This window comes from Sander vitreus, chromosome 14, assembly GCF_031162955.1.
Source record: "Sander vitreus isolate 19-12246 chromosome 14, sanVit1, whole genome shotgun sequence".
NCBI classification, from domain to species: Eukaryota; Metazoa; Chordata; class Actinopteri; order Perciformes; family Percidae; genus Sander; species Sander vitreus.
This window is the reverse complement of record NC_135868.1, coordinates 27,725,271-27,744,774: the sequence shown is the minus strand read 5'-3', so window position 1 is coordinate 27,744,774 and position 19,504 is coordinate 27,725,271. Positions and strand designations below refer to the sequence as shown.

At 41.0% G+C, this 19,504-nt stretch overlaps 1 protein-coding gene across 2 annotated transcripts in view; it reads left to right on the top strand.

The window, feature by feature from the left end:
- Positions 1 to 19,504, top strand: part of LOC144529117 (retinoic acid receptor beta-like) — a 314,488-nt gene that overhangs the window by 228,704 nt on the left and 66,280 nt on the right. For both annotated transcript variants that reach the window (XM_078268068.1, XM_078268069.1), the window contains one exon: positions 6,907 to 7,048. In XM_078268068.1, coding sequence (XP_078124194.1) covers positions 6,907 to 7,048 — 142 coding nt within the window. The remainder of the gene's footprint in view (positions 1 to 6,906; positions 7,049 to 19,504) is intronic.

Genomic DNA, 19,504 nt, shown 5'->3' with positions numbered 1-19,504 from the left:
GTATGAAGAGCAGCACTGTACAGTAGTAGTATTTAACACAGTGGTGGAAGAAGTATTCAGATCCTTTACTTAAGTAAAAGTACTAATACCCCACTGTAAAAAATACTCTGTTACAAGTAAAAGTCCTGCATTGAAAATGTTACGTAAGTAAAAGATTGTAAAGTATTAAAAGGGTTATAGTTAGGGTTAGGGTACTTGACTCAGAAAAATCCTCAATTTTAGAAACTGGAAACGATCCAAACAGTTCTGTCAATCAACTAAGTGTTTTATCGGCTATTCATTTCAGCTGTAAATGTTATATTGTTGGGTAGTGTAATTTGTATTAAAACATTGAATTTTATTAACTACATGTGTTTTGTGGGTTAGGGTTAGGGGTCTTACTGATGCTGTTCTGAGTTGTAAGCAGAGTATAACCTGCAGTATAAAACCTACAAGTTAGAAGCAAATGCTGAAACATGAATCAATTTCAGCATTCTTATTTTGGCAAGTAAACTACGTGCTGTACAGCCATCATGCAAAAGCATCCATTAGGGTGGGGAGGAGAGTACCAACATTAATCGGCGCTACTCCTGGCAACTAATGGGGAGAAAACAAATACCAAAAAAACATCTATATCGTTTTCCTGAATGTTATATTATAATTATGCCAATGTTAGACATGTCCAGAATAGATTTTTTGGGAAAAGTCAGGGCATGAGGTAAAAATACCATGATGGAATAATTAAAAAAATTGAAATCACAATGTTAAATGTTGTGAGCTATGTATTCCAGTGTTAAGCACGGAGTGCCTGTGTTCTACAGTAACCAACATGTCCTCTAACTTCAAAATTGTTTGGTAATGCCTTCCAAAGAGACAACACCGTTGGAGCATACCAGCGAAAGGCACACGTGAAACAGTCGGAGTTTTAACCCTTGTATTGTCCTTCGTGTCATGGGGACTTGGTTAGTTTATTTACATTTTGTAACCTCTGATCCTATCATTTATTTAATTCAACAGCAGCCCCCCACCACCCCACCCCTATGCTGCACTCTACCTAGGTAGACATCTTTGTACAACACTCAGCTCAAGGGTGTCCTTTGGTTGCACATTTATAAGCTTCAAAAAAGTAAACCCTGCAGGACACGTGCTGGCAAATATCAGAGCAGTCTACACTAGGTCAACACTTGTGTCCTGTGGCGGAGGAGAGCAATGAAATGAGAAGAGGAAGACAGAAGAGACGCAGGATGGAGAAAAGAGGAAGTACAGATGAGCAAAAAAAAAAAGAGGGAGGAAGAATAATGAAATCAAGGCAATCAAAAGAGCAGATGTGATGATTGTGTGATTCTCCATGATGATTGTGTAAGTCTCAGACACTGGTGTTTCCCCAGAGGCTTGTAGCATCTGTTTACTACTGCTGCTGAGAAACTGGAGATGCATTACAGTCTAAACGCAGTACACTCAGTAAAGTTTACTTAGGCGGAGTTTTGAGCCAAAAGCGATCTTCGTGTACACAAGTGCTTTTAGCTCCAGTAGAAGAACTGATCTCTGTTCAAACTAACACGCCCAAACTGCATATCTCAACAATATTCTTGTAAACTGAGCATGTGCGTGCCAGGGTAAACAGGAGGCAGCATGTATAGTCTGCCTGTTGCTGGTAGTTGCCATGGTAACGTTAGTAGCTTAGGATCAGAGAATGAGATGTCATGACCCAATCAGGGGGCGAAACATTAGCGTCAGTGTCGGTGTTACCAAAGGTCTCCGTTTGCGGACGTTGAGACTGCAACACAACCCTGCAGATTCCAAACCAAAACGAGTCAGAAGTGTTTCCAAATGTCTCTGGTTTAGGGACTCGGAAACGCCAGAACTGTGTATGCAAGGTGTAAACGTAGCAAAAGGTGTTTGTTTTTAAACCAAAACGTAGCAATGTAAATGGAGCCTTATATACGTTTCATTTACAGGATTGTTCCGGTGCCGCCGGATTTCCCTCAACTTCTGCTTTCTTTGTGTTGGCATTCTAAACTCCGGTTCCGATTCAGGAAATCAAATTATATTTATCTTTTTTTTGTAAAATTCTCATCTCATTGAGTTTTGCCGACAGAAATGTAACTAAAAATGTCAGCCTCTTTTATAATGTATTGATACTTTTCTGTGGGTTTCTCACTACACGCTACACATTTCCCCGTACACAAAATTAAATTTAAAAATAAATTAAATATTTAATAAGATTATTTAAACATGGTTATCTAGAGCGATGATTTTGGATTTGCACATGCAGGTTTGGAGTTTGTGTCTCCACTTTGATACAATGGAGCTGAATGGAATTCTCTGGTTCTCACAGCATTGGGCATGACATTATAAAAAGTTGATAGCAGTGTCTTCTTGCAGAAATATTGTCCCTGTTACTCTGGATAATGCAGAGACCTACTGGCCAGAACATCTCTCAAAGACAGTTTTTTCAGTAGAAAATAGTTCCAAAGGTGGCCTAATTAGGCCTTGTTTGATCTGGGCCTGGTTTGGTAACGTGTCACCTCTCATTGCAAAGACAACTTGAACTAACTCACTGCAAATGCTGAATCACTGGTTATATTGCACAAAACTAAGTTTCTATTAGAGTACACATAACTTTGTCAGGCCAGAAAATGTTGTTCCCTTTCCCTGTCAGTTTATATATTTATACATTTAATGTAATAAATATCAATAATGCAGATGAGGAAAGTTTAAATGAGAAGCATTGCAGCTCAGGCCTTGAACTGTCAACAAACCTTCCCCAAATAGCTGAAGCTCACAAAATGCAAATCTGTCTTGGCAAACAGTCTGCAGCAAATGCACCACACGCCAACTGCAGCAGCAGTTTAACCCAGAGCACACTGTACAACACTTATCACACACATACATTTCCAAGGCTAAGTGACCTGCATGTGCTCAGCTTTGAATGACATAAGTACCCAAGTGGCCTTGGGTTCTGCACCCAACCTGAACACACTTATATGGTAGCTTATGGCGATGCAGGCCGCTTCCATGCTCATCCTTCACACCCCACAGGTAATGTCCACGAACATGCTGGGCTTACATCAGCCAGGATAAAGGCCTCTATTAAGAAAATGAATAATGCCATCTTAGGGGAGGTGACCTCGGACCGACCACGTGTCATCAAGGCTGACACACGATTGGCTGCGTTTGGTTAGTGTCTGTGCTACCGGGGGGCAGTCCAGAGGTTGACGGATGCTCGAGGCCGGAGCGAGATGGGCTACAGAGTCAGCCGTTTCAGTCCTGTGATCTAATCTGTTACCCATCATGCATCCTGCTTCACTAATGAAAAGGCAAGGTCCCATCCGTCACAGGCAGCGACGGTAAATGGAATTTTAACCCCCCACCCCCCTTTAACTGAACGAAGCTCTTCAGGCACAAACGCCTTCAAACATGTGCAAACAGGGCCTGGATGATGGATGATCATTGCAAAAGACCCCAGAGCAACGGCAAATTAATATCAACAGGGAAAAATCAGTGACGACTCCCGCTTCCTTTAGATGCTCCTCTGCTTTCTGTCACTTTGCTCGGCAACAGACGTAGCAGAGCTCACCCCCCCGTTTCTGTGTACCGAGACATGCGTCACAGCTACAGAATGAATTTCAAGTGTGTGCAGTTCTCTCTTTGTCTGTTTAGTTTGCAATTTTTACTGCACATTTTCTTCATCGTGAATTGTAACGCTAAGCTGCTTTTATGAAAATGGTACTGAATAAAAAGAAAGGTATTCAAAATCTTGGGGAGACAAATTATTTACGGTGTCATTTTGTACCAGAAATTATGCTGGGCATTCATCATACTCTAAAGCCTATGGGCAATGTAAGGTTTAAAAACATTGAAACTATTTTATTTTGAAGCATTGGGTTTTTGTTTCACCATCACCTGCCATTTTTCCCTGTCACGAGAATGGCAGGGCTAGGGTTAGGGTTAATCCTGCCCATATGCAATGGTATCCATCAACCAGGGTTTACAAAAATTAGCCATGACCTCCGCCAGTATTCCCAGAACATACCCTGCTCCAGGTTTATTGTCTGTCATTTAGTGTGTGATCATTCAATAAACACAATTCTAGTTAGATCAACTATCACGTGAACAACTCTAACTCAGATGATTGATTACCCCCACATTTTACTGTTAACAACACAGCCATTGTCAGATGAGATATTATCTGACAGATACAATGCTGTCTACTCATATTAACGAATAACTTTTCACACCTACATTGATTGATGCCTTAGGCCACGTGGTGTCCTTGCCTCTATATTCTAACATGTAAAATGCAAACTATATGTATTGGGAGCTCGCTGGCCATTTTGGCCAATGATATGATAATTCACAGTGATACAGTGTGTGTATCAGTGACACAGTGATACAGTGTGGTATAAACACAGATGTTTATACCACACCACAAACTTAATTACTTAAAGGGATACCGTGCCAATTTTAAGATAGCTCTGTGTCATCTTTGTAGGCAGTGTTTAGATGAAAGGTGTTTGGCTCGTCTTCGTGACGCATTTCGCATTGTCGGCAGACCTCAGCTTCTCAGGGGTCCGTTTCAGGAAGGAGGTTTAATAAACTCTGAGTCTAACCCTGATGTCTGAGTTGATTTACCCTGAGATGGGAAACTGAGTCTTCGGTTCCAGAACAGCTGATTTGAGTTGGTTCAATCAACTCAAAGTAGGTTCACACGCGTGCACCACCACAATAAAAAGGCAGCATGAATGGAACCATGATACTACGATTCACCATGGTAACAACCACAAACAAACTGGTCGATGGAACTACTCATGCACACATACAGCGAGTTTGAACATGTATTTCGTTAAAAAAGCAACACAGCGACTGCTGCAAAAGAGCGAGGGTTTTGCGTGGGAGAAAATTGCTGCTAGAGTAAATGTGTATATTCCAATATAGTGTATCATATTTTATCATAAGTATAGCCTAATATTACTGGTGAAATGGTATTGAACCTATAATCTATTTCATTTAGGTGCAATACTGCGGGCGAAAAAGTACTAGGCCTACTAATCCCATTCTGAGGCGGCAGCACCATCATTATAATTCATAATCTTTTATTTCAAAGGGTTTACATCATTCACCTGCAATACTGTGGAACTCCTTTTTAATGGCTCTTACTGGTTTGTGTCCAGGGAACACTACAAAAACGTTTAAAAAAACGTTTCAGAGCGAGTCACACTCTTCTAACGGCGCTTTGCTATACAGTGGCTTTACTAATATGCTCCGCATCACCAATGTTGTAAAGAAAACTGCCGTTTGCAAAAAAATGTTAATGTGACACAGATAATCTGCTGGGATGTAAGAGAATGTCCACGATGGGTGATGATAGTGATATGAGGACGGATAAGGTTATGTAGGATACATAACTGATAGACTGGGAAGAAAAACAATACCACTCAAATAGGTAGACTAGTATCTGGAAATGAAAATGTATCTATAGTCAGAGCCTCAATATCATCTCCTGACGTGTGTTTAACTCCCTGCGAAGTAATACAGCTTCTTCATCAACGGGATCGTCGACAAAAGGAAATGCCATGTTATGAGAAAAAAAAAACGTTTTATAGTCTGCTTAACATGGTTAATAAACCAATTCATTTTCATTTTTATTCATGCCGATAAACTTCGCTAAAATGCGCCTGATACAGACTGAATGAATGAATGAGGAAATGAAAGAGCGCTGTGTCAGAGGGAGGAGACTGAGAGAAACTCAAGGTTTATTACCATAGTAACTGACTCTGAGTTTAAGTTACCTCTCTTTCTGAAACAGAAAACCCAGAGTTTCCCACATCTCAGGGTTAACAAACTCAGAGTTTTCACTAAACCTGCTTTCTGAAACGGACCCCAGCTCCACGTGGAGCTTGGTGCACACAGAGGGAAGTCAAATACCTTTCCTTCTAAACACACTGCCCACACAAAGATGACACAGAGCTGGATTTAAATCAGAAAAAAAAATATTTCTTTCATTGAACCCTTTGTAAACTTGTGTCCTGTGGGTCCTTGGTGGGTACGTGGGCCAGACTTGCACACATGTTAAAAGGTTGAGGCTTTTTTAAGGCCTCATAGGTATACGTCATCACCCTAACTGAAGATTTATGAAATTCAAGGACATTCAGTCTTCCGTTAGTTGTTTTTTTTAACCAGGGTTGAACATGTGATTATCATGGCTATGTCATTTTAATTTTCTTGTCAATCTTAGCAATCTTAGAGTAAAATATAATTACTTGAGCATGATGTGAATCCCTGAATTCAATACCTCAAACTGTGATGATCCTGTGTCTCAACACAGCTCTTAGACTGTCACAAGTGTTGATGGAGCTGCATGGTCTTTGTACTTATTTAATGATATCTCTTTTAACAGTTAAACATTTGAATGAGCCCAAGACCTGTTACTTAACTGCTGGTCTACTGAATTACAATGAAAACATTCTTTTGAAAGAGAAGTAGCTTTGGTTTTCCACAGAAGCTCAGTGTCACCTTCAGACGTGCTGCCACCCCCCCAACCCCCTGAACCAAAGTCCTCAGTTATTCTTCCATGCAGCACCAGCCATCTCACTCATTTGATACCTGGAGGTTCTTCACTCTGTTCCCACAAGTACTCTGTTTCTGAGCTTAAATCCAGCATTTGAAGCTCCACACAGCTCCCAGCAGGGACCCATCGACTCTCTTTTCTCTCAGCCTTAATGGCAATGAAAAGATAAAACATCTCGCACGTTGTTATACAGGCTGTCGTGATATTATAATATCCAGTGGCAGGAGAATTTCAGTGGAGCTGTGTGGAGGTTTTTGAAAATAGGCGGCTACAGAAGATTAGAGGCAAAATTAGGTTAACGTTGTGAGAGTCCGCTTTTCATGAACACCCCCCCCCCCCCCTGTCTGTTTCCTCAGGGTTTTTTCCGCCGAAGCATCCAGAAGAACATGGTGTACACGTGTCACCGGGACAAGAACTGCATTATCAACAAGGTGACGAGAAACCGATGTCAGTACTGCCGCCTGCAGAAGTGCTTCGGAGTGGGAATGTCCAAAGAGTGTGAGTTTTAGACCCAATTTACACAGCGTGTAATTTAATTAAATATTGTCATGGGTTTGAAAGAAGGGGTTTACTATCCACAGGTCTCTGCTCTTTCAGAGGGGTTTCCAAACAAACAAGAATACAATTCAGGGGAATAATGATTTTTTTATTGTAGTTATGAAAATGACATGAATACATTTATTTGAAATAATTACCAGTTAGTCCAGCTAGCTGAACACTGAATTCTGTTGCTCAACTCGACATTAACACCAGTGGCAGAAAATCCCAAAATAGTCTTGAGTCTTGGCTCAAAAGTGTTGTGGATTCGAAAGTGATAAATGATGAGATGTCATGGAGAACTCAATCCACACCCACATTTTCGATGCACACCTCTGCATTACCTTACACATAGCTAAAAACACAAATTAGACTACTTTATTAAAACCATTCCATCATGCTGTCAAAGTGAGAAGTGAGAAGTTATTAAGAGCCATATAAGAGTGGCCAGATAAGAGTGGCCAGGTTGACTCAGTGGGTAGAGCAGGCACACATATACTGAGAGGTTTATGCCTTGACGTAGAGGTCAAGGGTTTGAATCCGACCTGTGACGATTTCCTGCATGTCTTCCCCCTCAAAAGACAATGAAAATGTATGTGTGTTCCACTATTATTCTGTGAATATAAGAAGTTGGTTCGTCAAGATAAACAGTAGGTGGCGCTAACTCTCTAGTCGTTGCCATTATACCATTGCAGAAGAGGAGGTAGCAGTGAGATGATGTAATTAAAGTTGAATTCCTGTTGTGAGAAAGGTCACAGTCTCCCCATCGCTCCAGACAGATCTGATGTTTTTGTCTGCTGCCATTTTCAGTGGAAACATCAGTGACGTTTAACTCACGTTTCATGCACGTCATTGACTAATTCACGAACTCTGTTCCCATTGCACTTTGTCGCACTTTTCATTTAATCAATACGCTGACTTTTCCAACTTAGCCAAGTGTAAAAACTTTATATTAAGAGATTTTTCTGTACCCGTGCACAAAATGCTCTAATCAGCAGGGCCACAAGGAATCTGTGGACACAGAATTTTCCGCAGATTTTAAACAATTAAAATAAAACATCGTTAAAACATCTCCACCCCAGCAAAAAACTTTCCACTAATTTTAGATTTTCATTGTGGATCAACGCTGAAACTGTAAAAAAAACAAACTAAAACAAGCAGATTCTGTTTGGGTCTGCTAATCAGGCATAAGGACAACAACCCCTGTGAGGTTTCCAGGGCCTTTAAAGGAGAACTCTATTTAAACAGAGATGCCTTTTCCACAGAAGACATTTTGACATGTGACAGTAGGAAAAACACAGACAATAATAAAAATGAATATTGGCTGAATTCCATTTAGCTCCTTCAGTTTCAGGTTCATGCTGGCTCACTGTCACACTGTCCATGGTTTACTGAGACACCTGAATAGAACTGGGCTATCGTTAATGTTATTAGTAACACCTGTGCTTTTCCTACTCTGCAAAAAATACTGACATTTGAGGTCCCTACACATATTATCTGCTGCATTAAAGCATTGTTTACAGTGCACACTGAAAAAAAGTGTAATAGAGTGTGAGGAGAGAATTGGATATTAAATGCATATGAACTGCTAATCCAAATGCCTGTGTTGCCACAGTACATTCCAAGTGGTATTTTTTAAATTGCACATTTTTATTATGAGCTTTTGTTTTTTAACATTAGAAATCAATACCAACACATTCCATGATCAATTACTATTTCCCCGCTTTTTAATTCTCTCTTAAACATGCTGTAACAACACCTGTGTTTATACCACACACTTTCACTGTGAGTTATCATATAATTGGCCAAAAAGGCAGGGAGATCTCAATAAATATAGAGTATTTTGCATATTATATGTTAGAATATAGAGGCAAAGACAGCACAAATCGTAATGCATAGTACACCGTAGGTGTGAAAAGTTATCCATTAGTATTAGGAGTAGTACTAATCCGGTAACAACCTTACCCAGATGATCAATCATCTGAGATAGAGCTGTTCACGTGATAGTTTCTGTAACTCATATTATTCAATCTTATATATGTTTCTATACTGGCCAATATTTCAGCTAGCGCGGCGGAGTTGCATCATTCACAAAGAGTTATCGAACATCCACCCAGTGGGATCTGAGAAACCATGTCATGAACAGATAAAAACAGAACAGGATGCAGAAGCTCTGTATTTAGCTGTGACTGGCTGCTGTCAATGTCCCCGCTCCACTGTCATCCACAGGAACAGTTTGCATTTCACAGGTTATTGGCATCCTTTGATTGCATCAGCATTCATAGCTCAGGTCCACTTCATGCTCCATAAGCCTCAGGGGGAGGGGGGCATTCCTTTCTCTTATGCTGTTTCACACCTCAGCAGAGGAATCATAGAAAAGATGATGTCTTGATATCATCAGGCTACCCCCCACCCACCACCCACAGGGGCCACTGAAAAGAAAGGGAACTATTCCCTCTCCTATATCCATGGATGGAGGTGATTGGCCTCAGTGTCCTGCTCGACAACGTCGACAACAGAAGGACCGTGCTGACTGGAAGTTGCTTTCACTCTAGGGACCAATTGTGTCCCAAATCTGTTTGCAACTATGGCAGATACCATGAGGGAGATCTATTGAGTTTTTCAAGCCAAGCGCCTAAATGCAGAGCAACTCATTTTGGAGGGGTCAGCTTACTGATGCTTGGTCAGTGTCTCTCAGCGTCAGATACTGACGCAAAAATTACCCTTTAGCGTCTGTATGGAACGCACCGGGCAGAGCTGCAACTCGATCACAGCGCTGTAAGATGATAGTATTAAGAGCGACAACGGTAGCGAGTGGTTTAAAAGACCGAAAATCTGCACAAGGAGGTTGGTTGGGGTGGTGGATGGGTCAAACAACACAGGACTTTCCCCCAGGAAATTCCCCGGGGTTCATGTCCCGTTCTTGTCCCGTGTGTCACTGAAACGTACATTTTGTAACCCCACCCACCATCTTTTCCTAAACCTAACTGTTCCGTTCTTGTGTCACATGTCAGTTAAACATACGTCCCGACCCAGAGCGTCAAAAAGTGACGCCAAGAGTCCCGACCAAGCGCGTCTAAATTTGACGCTAAAGGAAAATGTTTGCGTCAGTAACAAACGCCAAATGCACCTGACCAATTTGACACAATGGGAGTAAGAATGTGTTGCATGTCCACTGCAAATGCCATAGATATCCAGCCACTACTTTCTGAAAGAGCTTGTAAGTGTTGGTCAAGTGGAAGTGTCCAATCTTAATCCTGACTTGGTACCATCAGGGTATCACCAAAATCATGATGAATCCTCTGTAGGCAATGAATAGTTGTCATGGAAATCTGGTCAGTAGTTGCTAAGATATACGGTATTTACCAGAATGTTGGGCAGATTGACTGACATTCCCATCCTTGTAATGTATTCAGATGGCATGCAAAGTACATTTTTGTTATTCAAGCAAATATGGAAGCGGTAGTTATTTCATAATAAAAGTAGGGTGTTGAGAGCATCTGCTTTTGCCCGTGAAGCACTGTGTGACTGTCTGTGATTAGTGCTATACAAATAAACTTCACTTACTTACTTACTTATGGACACTAGACTCGTGCCTTCATGTGCCACTGGAGATTACTGAACTGCTACATGAGTGAAACACAAAGGGAGCATTGTTTGTGCGTGTGTGTGTGTGTGTGTGTGTGTGTGTGTGTGTGTGTGTGTACGCTGAACCAGCAGGTATGTGATTAAATGCATCATTACACAAGATGTGTCTTTGTATGTTGTCAGTGGTAAGTGATCATGAGTCTCATAAAGTCCTGAAAGTACTGATGTGATCCATTATTAATCTGGTGTGTGTGTGTGTGTGTGTGTGTGTGTGTGTGTGTGTGTGTGTGTGTGTGTGTTTTGTTCAGTTCCATGGGCCCCAGATATTCTGTGTAGTCATGTGATAAGAAAAGAAAGAAATTAGTTGTTGAAAGCAAAAAAGATTGTTGTAGTAAATCTTCCGATTGCCAAATATTCAATATTTACAGTTTGATTCATTTTCGTAGACACGCATTTAATTTTGTTTAAAAGAACAGTACAACATTTTGGAGGTGTGATTACATCCATGGGTTTAAATTGTGGGTAAACTATTTCCCTGTGCCTGGAGCCCAAAGTCGAGCAACGAAGTTGAGCGTAAACAAACAAACACAAGACTTTGACCAAGTAAACTGCTTTTCATGTCCAGTTTGAAAACAAAAGTCAATGTGGACCTATTCTAACTAAACATACTCAAGTTCACTTTCTTACGTAATTTACTTAACAAACGTAACATCTATTTTTTAACTCTGACCCTTTCCTATACCCAACCCCTAACCCTAAACCACTGACCAGTGTTTCTGCCTTTAACCAAGTAGTTTTGTTGCCTAAATTGCCTAACCCTAAACCTAAACAAAGAGTTTCGATGTATAGACCTAACCAAGTTGTTTTGATGCCTAAACCTAACCAAGTTGCTTTGTTGCCTAAACCAATACAAGTAGTTTCATTGCCTAAACTTAACCAAGTGGTTTTGTTGCCTACACCTAACCATACACTGCATGTTGAGAAAATGACGCCAAGGGATCCTGACCAAGCGTCCGTATGTAATGAGTTGGGTGTGAGAATGTGTTGGTTGTTGCTTGTGATCACCCGTATTTCTGAAATATCTGAGCAGCTTTATGATATAATGTACAGTGTAAACAGTGCTTAATTTGTAAAGTGGGAGGTCCCGGAGCGCAGAGTGGGGGTGGAAAAACAAAACAATTACACTGCCTAAAAACTTAAACAACGCTGTGTGTACATCAGGGCAATGTTTATTTTTATTTCAGAACATGCACTGCATCGGTGCGAAATGTAAAAAACAATAAATAAAATACATTGCAACGATCGTTTTCACAAGCAGCAATTACCCATATTAAATTAACCAAAAAACACCACCGTGGTCTCCACATTCTTGATCGGCAGAAACGGTTTTTGCTTGTTTGGGATCCGACTGGCCAGCATATTTGAAAAAGTTAAGCAAACTTTGTTGTCTTTTTGACATTTTTCCCCTGAGTGAAATGAGGCTAACAGCAATCTCAACCAGCACAAGCGCTTGTGTCACTTGAAGTGCCCCCCCAACTGTCCCTCTCCCCACTCCGTCCGAAAATTCACCTCAAAACGCAAACACAAGATTTTTGTGGAACTTCAATGGGGAATAAAGACTAACAAGACAGATAACAACATTGAACACTACACAAACAGTATTTTTTTTTTTCTGTCATTTAGGCGATTCATTTTTCATAGTGACACGGAGGTCCAATAAAAAAGGTTCCGGATCCAACGTCGGAGGTGCCGGAACATGTTCCGCCGTGTTCCGGCTCAAATTAAGCCCTGAGTGTAAAGGACTGACACAACTGGAAGAAAATGAGAGACTTTCTTCTACAGCACTCTGACAAACATCCAATTCAATTCAATTTTTCATAGTGTCAAATCATAACAGAAGTTATCTCAGGACACTTTGCAGATTAGGAGTAGGTTTAGACCACAATCTATAATTTAGAGAGACCCAATAATTCCCCCAATCCACTGCTATTGACAGAGAGGCGGTCATAAGAGCTGCACAGCTCCAGGATCAGCTGGTCAACTATTAAAACTATTGCTGTGTTTTTTCTTATTTTAGTCTCATCTGTGTGGAAAAAGCTTCTGAACCAGCAGTGAGACAATCTAATTTTATCACTTCTAAATTGCATATGTGCCTCTTTCATTCCCTTCCTGCTCCAAGGTCATATTTTCACAATGCAGGTTTCCCATCTGACAACCCCCCTCTCCCCTCCACCCCCTTGTCCCATCAGAACCATTAGCTTAAACTCAATGCTCTGGTGGCACCGAAGAATTATCATGGTTGCTCAACACCCACCTGGTTAGTGTTAGGGATCTGCCATGTTAAGTGCTGTGGAAAGCGGCCCGGGTTGCATCACGTGGGCTCCAGATAGATAGTGTTTATGTAGCGCTGCATCTGTTTGCTCAAAGAGACACTGTGCAGAGCTTGGCAGCACCCAGATGGCTGGCCGGCGGCTTCGCAAAACGGCCGCCATCCATGCCTGCTGCCGTCGAGCTATACAGCATCCCAATAACGCTGCAGAACAGAGAAAGAAATCGGCATGCTGCACCAGGAGGCAAGAGGCAGCTGAGAAAACAGAAATAAAGAGGAGGACAAAAGACAGTGGGTGAGACATTGCTCATTGACTAACATGTCACTAACAGGCATCGCTGTGGAGAGTGTATTTAACAGCGTGTCTGAACTCCACTCAATGACCCTTTATCCCTTGGTCTAACACTCTGGAGAGCACTTCAGAGACACTTGGCACTCGCTTATTTCCAGGATTTCCAGGACTTCAAGTTCATATTCTCATTATTGAGTCAAAGTAAAAGACCTGATATGATATATATATATATATATATATATATATATATATATATATATATATAAAGACCTGCAAAAATAGGTGTGGATTGTAAAACTCTCAAAGTTATAAATATTGTGGAATATTTTGAATTCAAAGTAGCACTGGAACAATTAGTCTATTAGTTGCTCGTAGTGATGAACCAACAGAGAATTATCAACACTTCTGTAGTCCCGTTCTGCTACCCAGAGCCTTTTAGCGTCTTTGTTTTGGTTTTGCAAATTTACTGTTTTGGTGAACTGTTTTGGTCTCAAAGTCCTCACCATCTTTATTTCCAGCAGCAGCAGCTTTCAGTTAAAAAGCCCCCCTGGTAAACCCACATAAATTGACAGATTAATATGTAATTTTTGCAACCCTTAATTCAAAGAGAAGTCTCTTAGCCATGCACAAGTCAGGGGAGTAATAATCTCACATTGCCAGACCTATCTCCAGAGCACTGTGGAAGAAGGTCTGCACCATACATTTTGGGATAGGAAAATGAAAGGCTCTGGGTTGTTTGCATGTCTTTAAACTAGGGCTGTCAAATGATAATTTTTTTTAATCGCGATTAATTGCATTAATCGCATGTTTTATCACATGAATACAATTCTATTATTTTGCATTTCAGAACTGTTTTTAAGTACATATTAACAATGGAAAGCCATTGGGAATCAAATGAATGCAAAGGAAGTTACTTTATGAACTTGACTTTAAGATTTGTAATTGTTTATTATTTATTTACTGTAAACAAAAGAAAAATGTGTGAATCTGTCATTATTGCACAATTCCTACAAGTACCTAACCTAACTGAGATGTAACACTAACACTTTGCTTATACAGTACAAACAAAATGATCCAAAAACCGGCTGCCACAGCAGGACATTTGTAACCTTTACGTTTTTCTAATAAGGAATGTAACAATTCTCCTGGACAGAAAAAGGGGTGGACAATGTCCCAGATGACAAAAACAGTCAAAAAAACGATACAAACAACACAGTCCTAAAACCGTATGCTGACATAGTCAATAGGGGTGGTACGGTTCATGAAAAAACATCCAAACTACTCGGTCCGGATCATGACCGAAAGAACAAAATCCAGGGTACAAGCGGCCGAAATGGGTTTCCTCAGGAGGGTAGCTGGCGTCTCCCTTAGAGATAGGGTGAGAAGTTCAGTCATCCGTGAGGAGCGCGGAGTAGAGCCGCTGCTCCTTCGCGTCAAAAGGAGCCAGTTGAGGTGGTTTGGGCATCTGGTAAGGATGCCCCCTGGGCGCCTCCCTAGGGAGGTGTTCCAGGCACGTCCAGCTGGGAGGAGGCCCCGGGGAAGACCCAGGACTAGGTGGAGGGATTATATCTCCAACCTGGCCTGGGAACGCCTCGGGATTTTATTGGCATCCATTTCGGCATCACACGCTCGCCATCCACTCAAAACGTAACGTTAGCCTACTACTCTTTGGCCGGCTCACAAGCCCAAACAAGTGTGTGCGCATGGTGTGCGGCGTGCCTGTTTTGTTTCCGGTCTAGCTAGATCCGGTGTGGTGTTGTAGTTTTCCTAACGTTACTAGTTGTTGCAACAGCATGTGAAAAAAACTACAAAGTTTGCTAGGCCAAAAAGAACGTTAATCTCGCGATAAAAAAATGTACGCCGTTAAAATGGGTTTGCATTAATGCCGCTAATAACGCGTTTAACTGACAGCACTACTTTAACCCAATCACAATTGTCTTGGGTGGTGCTAAGCGCTGGACGCAGCAACGGTGGTTCTGCAAAATAGTCGCAGGAAGGAACTTGTTTTGGTGGAAAATTTGTTGATCCAGACTTTTTAGAAGGACAACAGCTCTTCGTAACAAAATACATTCATTTCTAAAAGACAATTAGTTGACTTAGAAGAAGATGACATGCCTTTAGTTATCCCGCAAGGGGAAATTCACATTTTCTCTCTGTTGGAAATTCACATTTTGACTCTATTGGTACAGTTTTTAAAACACATTAGGCCTGAAATACACACACATGTTCAGGACCTGTACAAGCACTAATGGAGAGACGTCACTCCCTACAGACTGGGTTAGAGTTAGGGTTAGGGGTTGTACTAGTTGACACAGCAGGGGTACCAGCACAGAGGGGGAAACGCAGGGTTGTCCTGCAAAAATGTTAAACATGTGCAGTGTTTTGGCATCTGATAGGCCGTCAACCTCTTAAATAAATATAATACTCAAACTGGTCTTCCTGGATCATATTTCATCATGTCACTGGTACCTGAAACAACACGCCCCCCACTAATGCAGCCCCTTCCCCTTTTTTTAATGCAGGGCCCAAGAAGTCAGAATTTTACACCAAAAAAAGAGTTCAAGGGGCCAAACAGACACGTATAGACCAGCAAAGACAAAAAGCGCAGATTCTTTTATCCTTTTATGTGGAAGTCAGGAGTAGCGATCGCAGGCACTTCATAATGATGAGCACTGGATGGGTTCCCCCATGCCCTTTTTGTGGGTATTAAAAAGCCATATATTTTCATGGCCTCTTGTCCGATGCATCATTTGGATGTATCTGCTCATGCTTGCAGTAATTTGCTCAGAGTGCAGTGGTAATTGATTGCCCTGGGTGGGTGGGGGGTGGGGGTGCACTTGCCACATCGCTGTCTTCTTAAATCACATCTCGTGGCTCGCCTGCCTCTGTGTGGACCCCAACCCCCTCGCCAGACAGTTTGTCACCAACACTATGACAAATGACATCCACAGACACACGTGAACAAATTGTGTTCCATCCCCCTTCCCATACCATTATTCTGTACAATCCCCCCTTCCAAGGGCCAAAGTGTTTTTGTGTCTGTAGTGTCTAACCCCACTAACAGCAGCATTTTGTACAGAATTAGCCAGAGCTTCGGGAGATCAGGCGCGGCTCTTTTAGATGACACTTTACAGCTGGTGTTTTTTGCTGTGCTATTTGGGCCATGACAGTAAGAAAATCCTCCATCACTCACCTTGGAGAGATGTATTAGTTAGGTTGGATGCTCGGGTTATATTCAAAAAGAACTAATTCACACATTGTGTTGTCCGAACTGCCCCACACAAATGGCGGAGTGAAAAGCCGATCATCATTGAGAGTAGGGAGACACAATATCATTTAAATTTGGGAATAACGGTGCACATTTTCAGACAGACAGTCTCTCCTGGAAGACATGCATGGTGATGCACTCGATTGTTCACATGAAAAGTGACGGAACTAATTCACACATTGTGTCGTCCAAACTGCCCCACACTAAGGCGTAGTGAAAAGCCGGCCATCATTGAGAGTGTGGAGACACAATATTGTTTAAATTTGGGAATAACGGCGCACATTTTCAGACAGCTTCTTCTGGAAGACATTCATGATGTTGCACTTGATTGTTCATATGAAAAGTGACAGAAATAGTTGTATGAAGAATGAAAAAAGAGAGCTACAGAGAGTAGTTCAAACTCTGCCAACTTTCTCACCTTCACATAAATGGCCAATGAAGAGGGCGTGAATTTGGAGTTTCTAAAGCCTTCAAACAAGCACTGCTGATAAAGTACACTGGTAGCTTAAATGTCAGTATGAAAGCCAGATTGCCAGTATTTATTTTGATTCCTCAGTGAAGTCAAAACTCAGATGCATACTGAAAACTGTGCACAAGGCAAAATATGTCACACACACACTGTGTCTATATGACAGTACTTTGAGATACATTTTGTGTCACATAAAGCAGAGAGTTGCATTATTTGACACACATCAGTTGATGTCCTCAGCACACATTTGACATGTCAAACAGACAGAAGAGGTGGACAACAGCAGTGTTGTAGTAGCCTACTCGAGATTGGTTTTGGTCTCAAGACCGGTCTTAAGACCTCTTTTTGAAGGTCTCGGTCTCGTCTCAGAATCAATCAAGACCACAACTGCAGGGATTTGGCTAAATTGCCTGTGCATTGTCTGATTTATGCCTGTGTGTTAAAACTTGCAAATGCAACCAATAACTTGACTCATTTCTAATTTGAATTTTGTTACCTTTAACCCCCCTCTCCCTGCTCTCTTTACACGCACTCCCAAGAAAGTGAATGCGGGAGACAGGAGAAGTTTTGGCTTTCTAACACAAATCTGGTCTTGGTCTTGTCTCGGTCTCAACCCCTCAAAGTATTGGTCTTATCTCAGTCTCGATACACTCTGGTCTTGGGGATGACTTGGTTTCGGTTTAGGTGGCCTTGACTACAACACTGCACAACAGTAAGAAAATTTGGAACAATGTGATAACATTTTTGCTATGACACTGTTCCACACTGGGAAAAAGGACAGTGTCCCAATGCATTGGTGTAGGTCAAACAGTGATGATGCACATCAATAAAGACAGCGGGTGCTTGTGATTTGCTGTGTGTTGCCATTAAGACTTACTTTATAATAAAACAGACCAATTCACTCCATCTTATCATTAAAGATCATGACCATTAAGATATTTGACTACGCATTATTGAAGTAGTTTATCCTGAGCCTATTGTATGTCCATTTTAAATTTTATCATTAACAAAAAAAAAAAATTAACCTATTTGTTTTTTAATTTGTGGTATACCACAAATTAAAAAACACATTTTTTTTTTTGTCACATCGTCCTGAGTATGGTTTGATATTTGAAAAATTGATATTTGTATTGTAGGCCTCTGCATGGCCTCTGTAAATACAATAACAGCCATATCCAACCTTACACAAAAATCTCATGTGAAATCAACAATTTTAGATGTAAATGAAATATGTATGTGAAACAGCATTTAATAGGCGAGTTTGTACAGTAAGCATATGTGGTTTTTTGACATGTGATATATCATGTTTCACATTTAGAAACATCCTTTTCACATATGCTCTTTTTTAAAAGGACAGTATTTTTTATGCCTATTTTGCCTCATTATCTCATTTAATCACTTCCATCCCCAATTTAAACATTTATTATATTTATTTTCCATGACCATTTCTTGTTTTGATTCCCATATCTGGTATAATAATAGGCCAACATATGGACCATACAGTACTTGTTTTGTCTGTGTGCACTTAAGAGATGTGAGGTAGGTTTCTATTGCTCATTCTGAATCACTACTTTACTATCTGCTTTATCTGCTGCTGCTGCTGCTGTGTTCTGATTGAAGGAGGCCCAAAGCTCTCTATCCTCTCAGTCCAACTCCTCCCACTGCCCCACACTGAAACTATAAACCCTAAAGACCCTAAAGGATCAATTCTTCCATCACTGGTTTCATTTGACATCTTTGAAGATTAATATAACCAGGTATGAAGCAAGACATACCAGTAAAAACTGATAGTAACACTCCAGTCTGTGCCCACAATCTCTCTCGTCTTTGTTTAGTTAATTTCAGTCAAAGTTGCCTTTCATCTGAATACCATTTTAAGCCCTATTCGCACGGGACCTCTAGTAATTTGTAATAATTGCTGTGATCTTAATCCCGTGCAAATCTGCAATGTCTGTAATTTGTCAAGTCAAAATTCCACCACAAATTACCTACCATATTTCGCCAAACACAGAGCTTGTGTGATAAAATAAGTCCTGTGTTAATCGGCATCTCTGTGATTCAGGGTTGTATTGGCTGCATTGGCAATTATAAATTAAAAGTTTTGACAGAGCCCTATCATCATCGGGTGGATTACGTCAGTAAATTAGAGTAAAATATAAACTATCCCGTGTGATTGTGCCGCACGAAATACAGACATGGGGGTAATTTCTAAATCACATGAGGTCCCCTGGTAATACTAGTCTTTTCTAATTAAGTAATTAATATTGTCACTGTTAAGGTTCGCTTTACTCACTGTATGATGACAGTTGATGGAGTAGAAAGTCTCGTACATATACATACCCCCATAATGGACATATAGGTCACGGATGTAGGTCAGAATGTATGGACCGATTAACGTTGGCACATTACTGCTGCCTCTCAGCAGTGACAGTAATCTGCACAAGGCCATGGCAGACCAAAACAGTCAGCAT